The sequence below is a fragment of the Bufo gargarizans genome, chromosome 9 (genome assembly GCF_014858855.1).
Source record: "Bufo gargarizans isolate SCDJY-AF-19 chromosome 9, ASM1485885v1, whole genome shotgun sequence".
Lineage (NCBI taxonomy): Eukaryota > Metazoa > Chordata > Amphibia > Anura > Bufonidae > Bufo > Bufo gargarizans.
This window is the reverse complement of record NC_058088.1, coordinates 38013716-38032210: the sequence shown is the minus strand read 5'-3', so window position 1 is coordinate 38032210 and position 18495 is coordinate 38013716. Positions and strand designations below refer to the sequence as shown.

General features: G+C 43.9%; 1 protein-coding gene across 2 annotated transcripts in view; it reads right to left on the bottom strand.

Annotated features, from left to right (window-relative positions):
* Window positions 1-16219, bottom strand: part of IL13RA1 (interleukin 13 receptor subunit alpha 1) — a 66178-nt gene extending 49959 nt beyond the window's left edge. Inside the window, exon 1 of one of the 2 annotated variants that reach the window (XM_044306232.1) lies at window positions 16066-16219. In XM_044306232.1, the coding sequence (XP_044162167.1) occupies window positions 16066-16150 (85 nt within the window). In that variant the 5' untranslated portion in view covers window positions 16151-16219. The remainder of the gene's footprint in view (window positions 1-16065) is intronic. The other variant, XM_044306233.1, reaches the window with a different exon arrangement.
* Between the last annotated feature and the right edge of the window lie 2276 nt (window positions 16220-18495).

Below are 18495 nucleotides of genomic sequence, written 5' to 3'. Positions count from 1 at the left end.
GAAGGCGCAGTGAGTGAAGGCCGCTCTCCTGGTGCCCGCTTCCTCACTGTGACGTAGTCGGCGCAGGCGCAGTGAGGAAGCCGGCACCAGGAGCACATTATTCACTCACTGTGCTTAAGACAGTAGTGAACGGCGCAGGCGCTGGATTTCGCTGCTGCTGCGAACCGTCACATCAATCAAAAGGAGCGGGGCGGGCAGTAGACGGAGCCTCTAGGTGCTGATTTGACGCCCACATAGCACCTAGAGGCTCATCAGCATATTATAAAAGTGCTTTTTTTTTTTTACCAAAACGGCTGCAGGGAGAAAGGTAAAAAACATACCGTTACGTAGTACTGACATTAGCGCATCGCTAACATCAGTCAGCTACATAACAGTATTTCTGGTGGTAGAAACCCTTTAAATAAAGGAGGTAATTTTTGGGAAGATTGAATGCTGTCCGCTTTATTCCACTAGTCTTCAATTGTTTTCCATCTTGTATTTTATGCATTTGCGTGTGACATAACATGAATTAATTACTAAGGCCTCTTTCACATGGGAGTCATGTTTTTTGCCCGGATAAGGGGCGGGTGCGTTGCGGGAAAATGCGGGATTTTTCCGCGCAAGTGCAAAACATTGTCATGCGTTTTGCACTCGCGTGAGAAAAATCGCGCATGTTTGGTACCCAGACCCGAACTTCTTCACAGAAGTTCGGGCTTGGGATTGATGTTCTGAAGATTGTATTATTTTCCCTTATAACATGGTTATAAGGGAAAATAATAGCATTCTGAATACAGAATGCTTAGTATAATAGTGCTGGAAGGGTTAAAAATAATTTAAAAAAGTTAACTCACCTTCTCCTCTTGTTCGTGTAGATGCCGGTCTGTTCTTTAGCTGTGGGCTGAATGACCTGAGGTGATGTCAGATCACATGCTCCATCACCATGGTCCATCACCATGGTGATGGAGCATGTGATCTGACGTCACCACAGGTCCTTTAGCCACAGCTAAAGAACAGACCGGCATCTAGGCGAACAAGAGGAGAAGGTGAGTTAACTTTTTTTTATTATTTTTAACCCTTCCAGCACTATTATACTAAGCATTCTGTATTCAGAATGCTATTATTTTCCCTTATAACCATGTTATAAGGGAAAATAATACAGTGAATAGACTGTCACCTAGAACCCATGCGTGAAAATCGCACCGCATCCGCACTTGCTTGCGGATGCATGCGATTTTCACGCAACCCCATTCATTTCTATAGGGCCTGCGTTACGTGAAAAACGCACAAAGAGGAGCATGCTGCGATTTTCACGCAACGCACAAGTGATGCGTGAAAATCACCGCTCGTGTGCACAGTCCCATAGAAATGAATGGGTCAGGATTCAGTGCGGGTGCAGTGCGTTCACCGCACGCATCGCACCCGCACGGAAAACTCGCCCGTGTGAAAGGGGCCTAAATATTACCACCATACTACATAAGGGCTCATTCACACGACCGTATGAATGGGTCAGCATTCGTTCCGCAAAAATTACCCATTCATTTCCATGGGGCCGCAGAAGATGCTGACAGCAGCCATGTGCTGTCCGCATCCATACTTCCATTCAGTGGCCCCGCAAAAAATATAGAGCAATCACAGACATAAAAAAAATAAAAAAGGCATTTTCTATAGAGTGCCGGCCATTTTCGTTACTCAAAATGCGAAATGCACACAGCCGGTCTCCGTGTTTTGTGGATCCTCAATTTGTGGAGCGCAAAACACAGCACAGTCATGTGAATGCACCCCAATGGGAGGCTTTAGTTAGGTCGTTATCTACCAGTTCCAAGGAATGGGGATAGGCAACTATGAATGCACCTTAAAAGGGTTGTCTAGCTGACCCACTTTATTTTTATATAAACAAATAAACTATACAGAACGGCCTATTGTTTAAGTCAGGTTTTTATGTAAAAAATATTTTTGACGACGTTATTTTTCATGTCACTACTAGCATTTAAAAAAATCCTAATATCCTGCAGGTTTCGCACCGGCCACCAAATCTAATACTACGTGCCACTTCTTAGTCTGTCGAGATTAGTGTTGAGTGAATTGAGCTTCAGATTGATTCGTTCAAACACTTCGTTGTAATGCTATACAAGGACCTGTTTGCATAGAGCAGGCATGCTCAACCTGCGGCTCTTCAGTTGTGGTAAAACTACAATTCCCACCATGACCTTCTGTAGCCTGATAGTTGTAGGCTGTCCAGTAATGATGGGAGTTGTAGTTTTGCAACAGCTGGAGGGCCGCAGGTTGAGCATGCCTGGCATAGAGCATTAAAATGTATTGCCTCCGTGGAGCTTAGTTTCACCCGACATCGCGCAAGACGTTGGTGAATTAATTCGGTATTCATTTCTGCGTCTTTAAAAACATTTTAAAATTAGCAATCCGAAGTCGGGTTTGGTATTGAGGTACCAGCCAGTACCAAACCCAACTTCAGAATCCAAATTTTAAAGATGCAGAAATTCATACCGAATTCATTCACCGAAGCCTTGTGTGAAAGCAAGTTTGCCTCCACGGAGGCAATACATTTTAATGCTGTACGGAGACATGATCTGGAGCTCGATTTGTTCGAGCCTAGTTGAGATCACTCTTCATCATTATCATCACAGGCAGATTTACAATGACAGATATATATAACACATGGGATCCACCATCCACAATAGATGATATCACAGCTTATCTACTCCCTCCTGACCTCCGCACAGGTCACGTCTAGAAAACTCTCCCATAGAGGTCAATAAAGTTCCCCTCCTGTCCACTGCATCTATGGACCATGGGGCTGCCGTAAAGCACATCTCTAACAGCTGTTAAGAACAGCTCGGGCAAGATGGCCGCTCCCATAATCATATTCAGGAAATAGAATTAAAAAAATAAAAATAAAATAAAAATACAATCAGAAAATAAAAAATAAATAAGAATAGGATATGGGTCACCGTCTAGTTTTAACTGGCAGAAGAATTATAGGTGGCACATTCCCTTTAAGTACCAGGGTCATAACCATTTGATCACTATTCCTTGGCTCCCGTGTTTGGATCATAAAAAGGCTGGTTTTAAAATAAATCTGGATTTAAACAAAAGCTAATAAACTGTGTGACAGAGGTGAATAACATGATTTCAGTCCAAAGGGTATCAGAAACGTGGAATGTGAATGATATTATATGCAGAAGATAAAAATCCAATGCTGACCTATAATTCTGGTTCTTATCAGAGATGTTCCCTGGTTCAGAGAACAGAACAAACATCTGCGCACGCAAGAAACCTCGAAATGCATCGGGAGAGATTTACTAAGCTAACTGCTCCAGAATTCTTGAGTAATTTGAGAAGAAAAAAAATAAAGCTGACCTATATGCTTTTTGTCTCACGTTTAGTATGTTTAAACAAACATTTTCATTCCACGTTTATTCCGTTTATTTTGCGGATGCGTATGTGGAACTATTCATTTCAATGGGTCCGCAAAAATAAGGGAAGTTACTCCGTGTGCATTCCGTTTCCGTATATCCATTCCGCACAAAATGATGATTACACTTACCGGTAATTGGATTTTTCAGACCCCACGACAGCACCATAGAGAGGATCCGCCCCCACAGACAGGAAACCTACAGAATAAAAAGGTGGCCTCTACCCCTTGAGTGGATTTCAGAGCAAGAGAGGGACTACTACCTTAGTTAATTAAACTTAACATATCACCAATAATACTATATATAAATATTATTTTTTGAAAAAAAATAAAATAAAATTCACCCAGTGCCTATAAGAGGAGAGAAGTAAGAAACTCAGGGAGGGAATAAGAAAAAGTGCTGTCGTGGGGTCTGGAAAATCCAATTACCGGTAAGTGTAATCATAATTTTTCCCTTCCCCCACGACAGCACCACAGAGAGAGTTACAGAGAAGAATATCCTTCCTTCGGGAGGGACCACCGCTTGTAAGACCTTTCTACCAAAAGATAGATCTGAGGAAGAGTTCAGGTCCAAACGATAGTGCGGAAAAAGGTACAGGGAGAAGATCATGTGGCGGCTCTACAGATTTGTTCAATAGTTGCACCAGATCTTTCTACCCAAGAAGTGGAGACAGAACGAGTGGAATGAGCCTTCACCGAGATTGGAGGAGAAAGACCATCCTCTAAGTAAGCTTGAGCTATACCAAGTATGATCCATCTAGACAAGGTACCTTTGGTAGCCTTCTTACCCTTATTTGGCCCAGGGAAAAGGACAAACATGACTGAGGATTTTTGCCACCCCTCCGTAGATTTGAGATGATGTTTATTACATTATCTTACATCCAATGTATGAAATTCTTATTCTTTTGGGGTTTTAGGATTGGCAAAAAAGAGGGAAGCACAATTTCCTGTGATCTATGAAATTTGGAGGATACTTTGGGTAAGAAGGCCGGGTTAGGTTGAATAATAAATATATCCTTTTGAATAGTAGTGAAGGGAGGAAGATTTTTAGAAATAGCATGTAACTCGACTACTCTCCTGGCCGTGGCGAGTGCTACTAGTAAAATCATTTTATAGGAAAGATGTTCGATATTGGACAATTCAATGGGCTCAAAAGGTGGCTGCGTCAGAGCTCCTAGACCTAGATTCAGATACCACAAGGGAACTTTCAGGGTATAAAACTGGGGCCATCCTATTCTACTGCTCTAAAGAACCTAACTACCCAAGAATCAGAGGCAAAATGTTCTTCAAAACGTACCGAAAAGGGCAGAAACCTGCACCTTTAATGTGTTTTTAGCTTCCAGAACATCGGAAATAGGAATCAAAATCAGGCAGGTTAACAGAATTTATTTTACAAGATTCTATAAATTTCCTCCACGTCCAGGCATAGATCGAAATCGTCACCTGGACAATCGGCTCCTGTGAAACCCCTTTTTTTTTTTTTTTTTTTTTTTTATTAATAGGCCCCTTTCAAATTCCATGCTGCTAAATGCAAACCCTTTATTTCTGGATGGAAAACCGGACCCTGGGACAGCAGATCGTGAATCTCTGGAAGTATCCATGATACTGACATTATTCTGAGAGGAATCATTTCTGATTTTTTTTTCCAGAACTAAATGGTAGTAACTGCAGGGTGGGGGGGGGGGGGGGACGTAGGCCAATCTGAAGTCCCATTTCAGGAGAAGGGCATCCACCCCATATGGGGATTCCCACGCATTCAAGGAACAGAATAGATCTACTTTTTTGTTCTGACGTGAGGCAAACAGGTCTATCACGGGCATGCCCCATTTTGTGGTCGTGGAGAAGACCAAATTGTTCAAGGACCAGTCTTCCTGTTTTAAAGGATACCTGCTCAGGAAGTCCACTTGAATATTTTCTTTCCTTCTTATATGTAGGGCTGAAATATGACTGACCTGCCCCTCAACCCGAGGGTAACCGACTTTGTCCCCCACCCCTGTTGATTTATATAGGCTACTGTAGTCTGATAGGACTCCGACATGGCCCGAACCTATTAGGGATTGAGAAGCTTCTATAGCCAATCTCACTGCCAAAAGCTCTTTTCTGTTGGAAGAAAAGTGTCTGACTCAGTGACCACTGACCCTGAAAACTGTGACCCTGGATATGAGCTCCCCGCCCCCAGCGGCTTGCATCCGTAGTTATGACTATATGATCTGGATAGGTCCATGGGACACCCTGTATCAGATTTTGTCTGTCCTCCCACTAGGCTAGACTCTTCATTGTTGTTCTTGAGATTTGCAGCCCGACATCTAGAATTCCTTTGCTCTTCTTAAAGGCAGTCAATATTTTTCTCTATAATTGATGAGAAGGTAGCTGAGCCCATTCGGACGGAATACAGGATACTAGGGAACCCCCGGACCGAAATCGCCTTCTGAATCATCAGAGTGGGAGATGCCAGGGATTTTATATGAGTGGAAATTCTGCTTATCTTTTCCCCCGGTAGATATAAGTTCTGAGATAAGGAATCCAGAATTAGGCCTAGAAATCTCTGACACTTTTCCGGCTTTGGTTTGGATTTTTTGTCGTTGATCATCCAACCCAATTTATGAAAAGGTGCTTATGACCATCTGTACTGCTTCCCTGCAACTGCAATGGGATTTTGCGATTATCAAAAAGTTATCCAGATATGGCACTAAAATCACGTTCTTTAGTCTTATGAATGATACCATTTCAACTACCACTTTGGTAAAGATCCTTGGGTTCATAGACAGGCTGAAGGGTAATGCCTGATATTGGAATTGCTATAGCTGACCTTCCATAAAGACTGCAACTCTGAGAAACTTCTTGAACTCCGGGTGCATTGGAATGTGGAAATATCTTTCAGATCTATCTCTGCCATGATATAATGCGGAAACAGAAGCTGCATCGTAGTTTATTGTTTCCATCTTGAACTTTCTGAACACTAAAAACTTGATGATGGTTCTGAAGGAGCCGTCTGGTTTTAGAACTAGAAAAAGCCGGGAGAAATATCCTTCTGATAGTTCTTTTTGAGTGACCGGAATTAAGACCACCTTTTCTATTAGTTCTTGAATTTCCTTTATTATGGGGAATGACCCCTTCACAGCACAATTTTTTGTAATTAAAAGTCTTTGGAGGCGGCAAGGTGCGAAATTCTGGTTTTAGGCTGTGATGAATGACCTCCAAAACCCATGGCCCTGCTACCTTTTCCCATGCTGGGAGGAAGAAATGTATTTTCTTCCTATCCGCTGCTTTATCTAACAAATCATCTAAATCTGGGACAAAGAGAAATTTACCCTGACAGGGAATACCACATAACTTCTGTTTTGAGTCCACATCTCCTCCACTCCAGTTCTAAGTTAGTAAGAGATGCAGTCTGAGCTCCAAGCCTAACCGCGTCTACTGAGACATCAGCTAAAAAGTTAGCTGCCTTCTGTAATGTGGGTAGGGAAGATAAAATCCTATTAGGCCTCTTTCACACGGGTGAGATTTCCACGCGGGTGCAATGCATTAGGTGAACGCATTGCATCCGCACTGAATCCGGACCCATTCATTTCTATGGGGCTGTGCATATGAGTGGCGATTTTCACGCATAACTTGTGCGTTGCATGAAAATTGCAGCATGCTCTATATTGTGCGCTTTTCACACAATGCAGGCCCTATAGAAGTGAATGGGGCTGCGTGAAAATCGCAAGCATCCGCAAGCAAGTGCGGATGTGGTGCGATTTTCACTCATGGTTGCTAGGAGACGATCGGGATGGGGACCCGATCATTATTATTTTTCCTTATAACATGGTTATAAGGGAAATTAATAGCATTCTTAATACAGAATGCTTAGTAAAATAGGGATGGAGGGGTTAAAAAAAATTAAATAAAAATAATTTAACTTGCCTCATCTACTTGTTCGAGCAGCCCGGCTTCTCTTCTGTCTTCTTCTTTGGTGCCCAGGAGGAAAAGGACCTGTGGTGACATCACTGTGCTCATCACATGGTCCATCACTTGATCCATGGTGATGGATCATGTGACGAGCACAGTGACGTCACCACAGGTCATTTTCCTCCTGGGCACCAAAGAAGACAGAAGAGAAGCCGGGCTGCTCGAACAAGTAGATGAGGAGAGTTAAATTATTTTTAATATTTTTTTTAACCCCTTCATCTCTATTTTACTAAGCATTCTGTAGTAAGAATGCTATTATTTTCCCTTAAAACCATGTTATAGGGGAAAATAATAAAATCTACACTACAACAAACCCGAACTTCTGTGAAGAAGTCCGGGTTCGGGTACCAAATTTGCTGGTTTTTCTTATGCGCGTGCAAAACGCATTAAAACGCTTTGCATTCGCAGGGGGGGAGGTGCATTTTCCCGCAACGCACCCGCATCTTCTCTCTCTACATAATACAATTTATACGCTTTAACTTCTTTTTCCCCCCTCTGAGTCAGCACTCCTCCCCATGTGGCACAGGTGCTTTTAATTTAGCAGTAGTCTGCAAAGGGTTAAATAATTCCTACCCCATCTCAGTTGAAGTTCCTGAGAAGCCGTGAACAGGTGATCCCTTTGCACCAGTTCACATGCGGCGCTGGACGGTGGCCGCCGCTGCTTCTGTGCCGTGCTGGTGGAGTGATGGGATCCGAGGCAGAGGTGGCTCTGCCTCACGGTGGGGCCGCATTGTGGCTGCTGGATCCCGTTGCCTGCTGGTGCGGTGGTCGGCGCACGGCACTGCGCTATGGATAGAGTAGGTTCCCACTTAACAAGAGGCAACCTTGTCGCGGTAAGTGGGCCTATGCTCTTTGATCAAACTGTATACTAATGCCTCTTTTAGGGCACAGCGAATGTTTGATACTTGTGCTGTATAGCCATGTTTTATCAATAGAAATGCTGCAAAATACGTACAGTAGTCATCAGTATAGGAATGAGGAGGTGCGATTCAGATTCTCTCTCTACATAATGCACCCGCATCTTTTCCCGCATGTCATCTGCAATGCCTATGTGAACTACAGAATGAACATGGACGTCATCCGTAATTTTTGCGGATCCGTGTTTTCGGACCCCAAAATACATACGGTCATGTGCATGAGCCCTTAGACACTTATATAAAAAGGGATGTGGCTTACTTATAAAAGGGGTTTTGCTTAGTGGGAAGTAACATAGGGGGTCATTTATTAAACAAAAATACACCTATATTAAACAGGATTTGTAAAGTTACCCCATTTTGTAAAAATAAAAAAATCCCGGTAGGTCTCAATAAAAGGGATGCCGGAATTACACTACCTCTACCCATGGACTCTTCGGGTATATTAATGCAATAGTAGGGGTCCACTGCTCTATAGGCCACAGAAGAGAGAAGTTTCTGAGCTCTGTGCCATGTAATACATGATCACCACTTGGAAGAACTCCCTAGTTTGCCCTGAAGGTAAAGAATCAGATTTTTGGCACAATATACACGGTTCACCTACGGAGCTACATTACAGATAGCAGATCAGCACGTCAGGCTGCTTCACACGCGGCAAATTTGTGGCAGAAAATTCCACGACTGAAAATCAGTTCACCGGAATGGGGCTTGCGGAAATCCATGGGGCATTCAAATGAATGGAACCAAATTTTCAGTTGCGGAATTTTCTGCCACAAAATCTGCCGCGAAAGCAGCAGAAAAAGTCTTTCATTGACACTTGCTCATTGCTCAACTTGTAGGTTTTTCCCTGTGCAGAATATTTGGATATAAATTTACGCGGACAGCGACAAGTTCTCGTACAGGTCGGGCCGGTCTCCGGTGGCACAGTTACTGGTGGCATGGAATACTCAGAGGCGTATAACCCTGCAGGAAACACGAAGACTGACAAACGGTAAACACTAGAGGTGAGCAAACTTCATGTTATGAAATTCGCTCACTCTTCGTTTGGTGGTAAAAGCAGAATTGCGTTATGGATTCCGTTAGCACGGACCATAACGCAATTCTATGAAGGAATGCCTATAGATGCATTCCGTTATTCATTCCGTCATAATAGAAGTCTATGGGCTGCAAAACTGATCAGTTCCGTTTCAGTTATGCGGGAGACGACTTCCCTGCATAACGGAAACGGAACGGATCCGTTTTGCAGCCCATAGACTTCTATTATGACGGAATGCATCTAAAGGCATTCCATTATGTATTCCGTCATAGAATTGCGTTATGGTCTGTGGTAACGGAATCCATAACGCAATTCTGCTTTTACCACCAAACGAAGCGTGTACAAATTTCAAAATATGAAATTGGCTCAACTCTAGTAAATAAAGTCTTCACATCACTTCCTGGCTGCATCTACCGTACTCGCCAAGATTTCTCATCAGAGGGGTCCTGGAAACAGTCACAACCCCTGCTGCTCTCTGCGGGGGCTATACGTTTATGTATAATGGAGTTGCAGTCCCCCCTCTACTATGCCAAAAACTAAAATGAGTAAATCGCACAATATGGCAAACACTGTTTTACAGTTCAGAAGAGAGAGCTACCAAGAAGGGATCATTTAATTAAAAAATTAAAATCAGATGGTGCAGTGTGTTACTACCACCGGCTTCCAGGGGTTTACCCATAGCCATATATGTGACTGTTACTTTGAGAAATAAATAAACTATATTATATACACACACACACACACACTTTTTTTTAGGGCAATTGGGGCACAGTGATGGTCAGTTCGCAGTGTTCTCCAGCGAACACATGCGGGCTGCCATCTTGACTCACCCGTCTGGCGATGCACAGGTAAGCCCTTACCTGTGTCGGGAGCCGGTCTGAAATCAAATGCAGTCACCGGGAGCAGGCAGTTCCAAGAACAGCCCGATGAAGGCCCCCGGCGGCTGTTCTCGGAACTGCCTGCTCCTGGTGACCGCATTCGATTTCAGACCGGCTCCCGACATAGGCAAGGGCTTACCTGTGCATTGCCGGATGGGCGAGTCAAGATGGCATCCTTAGCGGCAAACCTCACCGACTCCGCCGAGGCGTCCGCCAGGAAGGCCGTGGCAGATCTGAGGAGTGGAACAGAACTCAAAATTTCCTCCCTAGGAGTCTTGTTTTTAATGTGTTCTTCTAGTTCGTTAAGCCAGAAACACATAGATCTTGCGACCGATGTTGCGGCTATATTGGTCTTAACCCCAAACATGGCTGCCTCCCAGGATTTTTTTAGGAGAGAGTCGGCTTTCCTTTCCATTGGGTCCTGTAGTTGTGAAGAGTCCTCAAATGGGAACGAAGTCTTCTTAACTACTTTTGCCACTTGGATGTCAATTTTGGGGGTCTTGTTAAACAATTTGACGTCCGCTGGATCAAACAACAAACGGTTTCTGAATTCACGGGATACCCCTAGTCTTCTCTCGGGGTCAGTCCACTCGTCTAAGATCATGTCCTTTAAATTTTCATTCATTGGGAAAACTTTTGACTTTTTTGTTCTGAGTCCCCCGAACATCTCGTCCAAGACGTACCTCGGTTTTTTCACCTCCTCAATCCCCATGGTTGCCCTCACGGCTCCCAATAGCTCCTCCATATCCTCGGAAGAAAAGAAATATTTCTTACTATCTTCCATTATCTCCCCCTCTGATAGAACGTCAAGGTCCACGTTCTGTCCAGAGGTGGAGGCCCCCTCGTCCATAATCTCTGAAACAGAGGAGGATGGGGCGGATAATCTTGGTCTTTTTGCAGCAGGAGGTGTAGACGGGGCTGATCTGAGGGAGGCCAAAGAGGACTTAATTTCGTTCTGAATAAGCGTTTTGACCTCAGACAAAATTGACGGTTGTTCCTCTTTTATAAGATCTTTTATGCAACTCTGACAGAGCTTCTTTTTATAATTCTCAGGAAGCTTTCTATTACAAGTTGCACATCTTTGCACTTTAGACCTCGTCCTGGGCTCTTTAACTCCCTATAAGAGAGGAGCAGCCAGGTATCAATAGACAAACCAGCAAGTAAGTCAAAAAGAGAAACATCATTTTGTCTTTCCCCACAGGGGAACTCACTGTTGGAGTAGCCGAGGGAGCTTCAGGGTCCATCTGGGCTGTAGAGGCGTCCGGGGCTTCAGGAGCAGACATCAGACCTGTATGCGCCAGGAGGAAGATCGGTGCCACTGCGCTTGTAGAACCTTCCCTTTTTGAATCTGCCGCCACAAGTATGTCCGGCGTCTGACGTCACTGCCGAGCGCCCGACTCAAGCTCCGCCCCTTCCGCCTCCAGCGCCGGAAGCAGAGTGTAATGCTGAGGCCTCCCGGAGTCGGCGTTCAGCATGCTGCTTCGTGCGGTCAGCTTCCTTACATAGGGAAGGGGGACTGCACTGTGGGGAGGGATACAGGCTCCTGTTACAGAAGCGAGATCGCTCCATATGAATCCCCTGCCCAGCTTTGGACCGGACCGCAGGAGGGCAGGGGACGAGGACGGAATCCTCAGGTATTTATACAAAATAATAAACTTTTCTCTTCACCTCCACCAGGAGGGCTCTCTGTGTGGTTGACCCCGTAGGGACAGGAAACACTGAGGGTGAGTGTGGGTGGTGGCCTTTTAAATTCTGTGTGTTCCTGCCCCTACAGAGGTCAAGGGTCAATCTCATAGTAGAGCCGTCATGGTGGACGAAATGGAAAAGAAAAGTATAACATATATATATTTGTAGAAATATTAATAGTTGTAATCAGCTCGCATCAAAGTTTGTGTAGGAAGACAAGACACCATCATTTAGAATAACATAGCCAGCTCACAAACACATGAATACAATAACCACTGGAGCTAGATTTATCCAGCCGTGCTCAGTGATCAATGCCAGATAAAGTTACTATGATCCTCATGCAGGTTTATTTACAGGCACAGCGTCATTATCTCCAGCGGCTGATCAGGCGCACTAGAGACAACAAACGCACGTTCCTTTCATATATTGTTCTCCTAACTAATGCATCCACGCCAAGCCAAAAAATCGGCGTCTTGCGCGGGGGCCCTAGCCCGCGTCCATACATCAGCCAACAAAACACTGCTCTGCTGAACACATCAGTCTCCCCCGGCCCGCAGTCCAGTGCTTAGCACATGGACCATTCGCCGACGGAGACCTCTGCGCCCAGCAGCTGTGACAGGACATACACGGGAAGATATCACTCCAATGGTTTACCCTCACACTGAGAGACACGATGACAATACACAATATATTAAATACACATCCTAATAAAATACAAATAATTATATATATATATATATATATATATATATATATATATATATATATATATATATATATATATATATATATATATAAATAAATTAATGTTGGGGCGCTTCTGATTCACACCAAATCAATTCTGACGGCCCTTCCATTCTAATTGGACGTGAAATTAAATTGTGTGTGTATATGTAGAAGGGCTTGGAGGGACGTATGAGAGGACATGTATGTTTTAGGCTCATGCACACCGCTGTTACGTTTTTTGTAGTCTGCAAATTGGGGATCCACAAAACACGGATATACCGGCTGTGTGCGTGTGTTCCACGTTTTCAAGTATGGAGCATCCTGCCCTCTGTAGAACTGTCTATATGGGCCCTTAACAGGGTTTTCCAGGAATTAGGAAAATGAAAATACTTAAATATATTCCCAAATACCTTACATTAGTTAAAATGGCTGGTTTTGTCTGGGGAGCAATCAGGGGAAACAAAATGGCCGCCGTCCTAGTAGTACACACAGAACCTGTCCTGATTACACAGGAGGACAAGTTACTTCACAACACTGAGCTAAAGAGCCGCCTCATCCTCCTCTCTACTTGTGAGGAATTATGATCCTGAATACAGTTTAATATGGTCATCAGCTGAATCTCTGTAGGAATGGAGTTAATGAGCAGATGTGGATAATGAGCAGCAGCACTTGTATGCAGTCTCCATTACCACAGTCTGTCCTGTCCGTCCTCTGTGTACTTCATGAATCCTCATGAACTCCATTCCTAAAGAGATTCAGCCGAAGATCTTCTCATCTCTATTCAGGATCATAATCCCTGACAAGTAGGAGAGGAGGATGAGGCAGCTCTTTAGCTCGGTGCTGTGAAGTAACTTGTCCTCCTGTGTGATTAGGACATGTTTTGTGTGTACTACGAGGACGGCGGCCATTTTGTTTCCCCTGATAATTGCTCCCCAGACAAAAGAGCCATTCTAACTAATGAAAGGTACTTGGGAATATATTTATAATAAAGTAATATTTATGCATTTTCATTTTCTTCATTCCTGGAGAACCTCTTTAAAGGAAATGTGTCATGAACATTGGTATATGCCAGTTAAAACCAGATTTATTTATTTTTATTCTGTTTTCTGAACGTGGCCATCTTGCCTGAGCTGTTCCTAACAGCATTTAATAATTTGCTTTCCGGCAGGTCCATAGACACAATAGTGTGGAGGGAACTCTGTGGGAGAGTCTTCTGGGCATGCTCTGTGACCTGTGCAGGGGTCATTGTACAAGGAAGGAATAGACAAGCTTTGGCAATCACCTAATGTGACTGGTGGATCCTGTGTTATCTGTACACAGAAGTGATACCAATTACAGGCAGGGTTAGGCCCCATTCACAAGTCCGCAATTTCATTCCGCAATGCGGACCCATTCATTTCTATGGGGCCACACGATGTGCAGCCCGGATACGGAATTCCGTTCTCGAAAAAAATATAACATGTCCTATTCTTGTCCGCAATTATGGACAAGAATAGGCATATTCTATTAGTGCCGGCGATGTGCGGTCCACAAAATGCGGAACGGACATTGCCGCGTCCATGTTTTGCGGATGACAGATAAGCAGGTTACTGCAGCAAAGTAATCTGTACAGACTAAGAGGTGGCACCTATTATTAGATTTAGTGGCCAGTGCGAAAACTGCAGGATTTTATTGTTTTTGTTTAGATATAAATAAATATTGACATAGAAAATTCTAAATAACATCAAAAATTCTTTAAAAATGTTACAGAAAAATGTGATTTAAATAATAGGTCATTTTCCGCCGACACATTCCCTTTAAACTTTTTTTTTTAAAACACAAAACACTTTTTTTTAGGGCAACTGCATTTTTTTTTTCTGGTGTTTTTTGCAAACAGTTTGTCTGTGGGGCAGACTTTTCCAAATCCACTTCTGCTTTGGGCTACTTTCACACTCGTGTTTGGTGCGGATCCGTTCAGAACGGATCCGTTTGTATTATCTGTAGCCAAGACGAATCCGTCTTGAACACCACTGAAAGTCAATGGAGGACGGATCCATTTTCTAATGTGCCAGATTGCGTCATAGAAAACGGATCCGTTCCCATTGACTTACATTGTGTGACAGGACGGATCAGTTTGGCTCAGTTTTGTCAGACGGACACCGTAGCAGTGTTTTGGTGTCCGCCTCCAGAACGGAGTGGAGACGGAACGGAGGCGAACTGAGCGGATCCTTTTCCATTCAGAATGCATTAGGGCAAAACTGATCTGTTTTGGACCGCTTGTGAGAGCCCTGAACGGATCTCAGAAAAAAAAAATGCAGTGTGAATTTGCCCTTACCACTAGCATTCTCTTCAATGTGTTTTTCCCCTACAGAGAAGAGCCCCAGCATCCGGCAATTGTGACAAAAAACACCAAATACAAAAAAGCCACCTAATAAATAAAACACCAGTAGCAAAAAAACAAAAAAAAACTGCATTTCACATTTCTCGTGAATATAGGATGATCTTTATAAGATTTTCCAGAAGTTGGGATTTCAGTAGCTCATGTTTCCCACAGACCTTCAGCTAACCTCTGCAGGTATTTTACTTCACTAACAACCTGTGTGAACTCTGCCTACGTGCAAAACTCCATAAGAAAGCGTATACACATTATATATATAATAAAGTATCAAAATGTATCAAAAAAGCAACAAGAAAGCATACAGAGAAGACGAAGACAGCAGCACTAGTCAAAGTATTCAAAGTATGGTGGACGCAATCCAGATCTTGATCAAATGGTCCCAAATAGAAGAGATCACAGCCCTCCAGGGATGGGAAAAAACTGTAGAATTATCATCTGTATCCATAAAAATAAAACATTTCATATATAAAATAAAGACAGACGGACGCTCCTGTATGAGACAATTCCTACATGAAATAAAACCTACATACAGTAACATGACGCCGCTATATACCAGCAGATACATCAAATAACCAGCAAGGGCGAACTACAGGGATCATTCCGGACAAGTGCAACTATGTCCTGTAGGTGCACTTTACTGTATACCAGGTTATGTATCTACACAGTATATGGGTGTGTAAGACTAGATGCTTGTACTTCTAATTATATGTGTGTCTGTATATAACTGTTCTGTATGTGCACTTTACTGGTGGTAAACCAGTATACCAGTATGTGTGTGTATGTATGTAGAACTAGATGCTTGTACCTCTACCTGTATGTCTGCCTATATGGTCCTAGCCTTATCTGTAGATATCTGTAAGGATGAGTCTTCAGTCTGCTTGTCTTGTTGCTGTGTAATGTAGGATTGTGTTCGTACATGAACTGCCTGATTGTAAAGCGCTGTGGTATCTGCTGGCGCTATAGAAAGAATCTTCTTATATCTATGTATATGTATATGAATGTATGTACACAAGTATGACTGGTTGCATATTGTAGACAGTTGTTCACACTGGAGACGCCGGTAAGTATCGCTGCCGTCCAGTACTCACCGGATCCAGTGCCAGCAGAACCGCACGTCCAGTCCTGGGTCAGACAGAGGAGCAGGAGCAGCAGGCGGCGGCCGTGTGAGTCCATGGCTGCAGCGGTAAGTGTGCGGTAAGTGCCGGCTGCTCGGTGTGTACGCGGCTGAGCAGTCGCCGCTTCTCCCCGCCCACACTCTGCCTGCGCCCCGCCCCCCGTTGACGTCACCGTCCGCCCGCTCAGGTAATGGAGCAGGTGAGCGCGCGGTCTAATAAGGGGGAGTTGTACTGGAAACTTGAGTGTGACCTGCCCTCCTGCAGTAATGTCAGGGTAATGCTTGCTCTGGCAGCATTAAAGGGGTATGCTCAGCCCACCGACTGAGCATAAATTTGTTCTGGAGAGGTGAATAAGCAGCTGCTAGAGGCACTCCAGCTGTTGTGAAACTACAACTCCCAGCATGCTCCATCCACTTCAAATGGGAGTTCTGAGAACAGCCAAGCAAATGTGAATGCTGGGAGTCATAGTTTCAGTACAACTGGAGTGCCAAAGACTAGCAAACAGGAGGCGGTGCTGGGAGGTTTCCAGGTGTATGGAGGAACCCCGCCTCTCAGGTGGGAGATGTTTCTGTCCAAGTTTGGAACGTGGAGCAGCTGGACTAAACCCGGACCGCTGAATGTGGGTGTCTTCTGCACCACCCATCGCTCCACGCAGAGACAGTAGTACTAGGTTTTATTTTGGTCCGATTTTCCCAGGAGGATCACTCATCGGGGCAGCTTTACTATATTAATATGATTGTGCCTGTTTTTAGTAAAAAAAAAATGCTGTTTTAGACGCTTATTTTTCTTAGTCACATTTACTACTGAAATTGTGCCTGTTTTGGAGGCTTTAGCGCCTCGTTAAGGGTACTTTCACACTAGCGTTTTTCTTTTCCGGCATAGAGTTCCGTCTCAGGGGCTCTATACCGGAAAAGAACTGATCAGGCATATCCCCATGCATTCTGAATGGAGAGCAATCCGTTCAGTTTGCATCAGGATGTCTTCAGTTCAGTCGTTTTGACTGATCAGGCAAAAGAGAAAACCGTAGCATGCTACGGTTTTTTCTCCGGCGAAAAAAACTGAAGACATGCTTGAACATTTTTTCCCATAGGAATGTATTAGCGCCGGATCCGGCATTCAGAATACCGGAATGCCGGATCCGTCGTTTCGGCATGCGCAGATCGGTAAAAATGCGAAAAATGTACAAGACAGATCCGTCGGTCCGCATGACAAGCGGAGAGACGGATCCGTCCTTGCAATGCATTTGTGAGACGGATCCGCATCCGGATCCGTCTCACAAATGCTTTCAGGCAGCAGCAGATCGGCGGATCCGGCGGCCAGTTCCGACGACGGAACTGCCCGCCGGATCACACTCCCGCAAGTGTGAAAGTAGCCTTACCTATTTTGATTTATTTATTTTTTTACACTTTCAGACGTTTTCTAACTCTTGTGCCTATTTTCCAACCTGTTCTGTAGCTGCGCCTTATTCTGCCTAATTCTCGTAAAAACAGTCACATTTCTCCTCCACCCCATGTCTGGCGTACTTTTCTGCATCTGTTTTGAGTGGTGAGTTGCGCCACATTTTGGCTGAAAAATGTGGAGATCTGCGCCTAATTTGAGCTCACTTGCGCCACATTTTCATGCACATACTAAGTTCACCAGTAATTAGGCCTGGTTCACATTTGCGTTGTTGTTTTCCGGTATTGAGATCCGGCAGAGGATCTCAATATTGGAAAAAGCAAAAAAAAAACATTTCCGTTGCATTCTGAATGGAAAGAGATTCGTTCAGGATGTCTTTCTTTCTGGCAGCATTGCGTTGTGCGACCGGACACAAAATTGCTGCAAGCTGCGGTTTTGTGTCCAGTCATAAAAACTGATCAGTCACTAAAACAATGTAGTCAATGGTGACGGATCCGGTTTTTTTTTGGAGCCACAAAAATCAGATCCTTCACGCATTGACTTTCAATGTATTTAGAAGCTGATCCCTTTTTCCCGTTTTGATTTCACACAACGGCATCCAAACGGAACAGACGCATCCTTATGTGCAAAATCAAAACGGATCCGCTTAATTCCGATATTGAGATCCTCTGCCGGATCTCAATACTGGAATTAACAACGCAAGTGTGAAACAGGCCTTAGTTAATATGAACCTGTCATACTGATAAAGAACCACTAGAGGTCAGACTAAGGCCTCATGCACACAAATGTATTTTCATTCCGTGTCCGTTCCGTTTTTTTTGTGGACCGTATACGGAACCACTAATTTCAATGGATCGGCAAAAAAAAATGTAAGGTGCATTCCGTTTCCGTATTTTCGTTCTGCAAAAAAATTGAATATGTCCTATTATTGTCCGCATTACGGATAAAGATAGTACTGTTCTATTAGGGGTCAGCTGCTCCATTCCGCAAAATATGGAATGCACA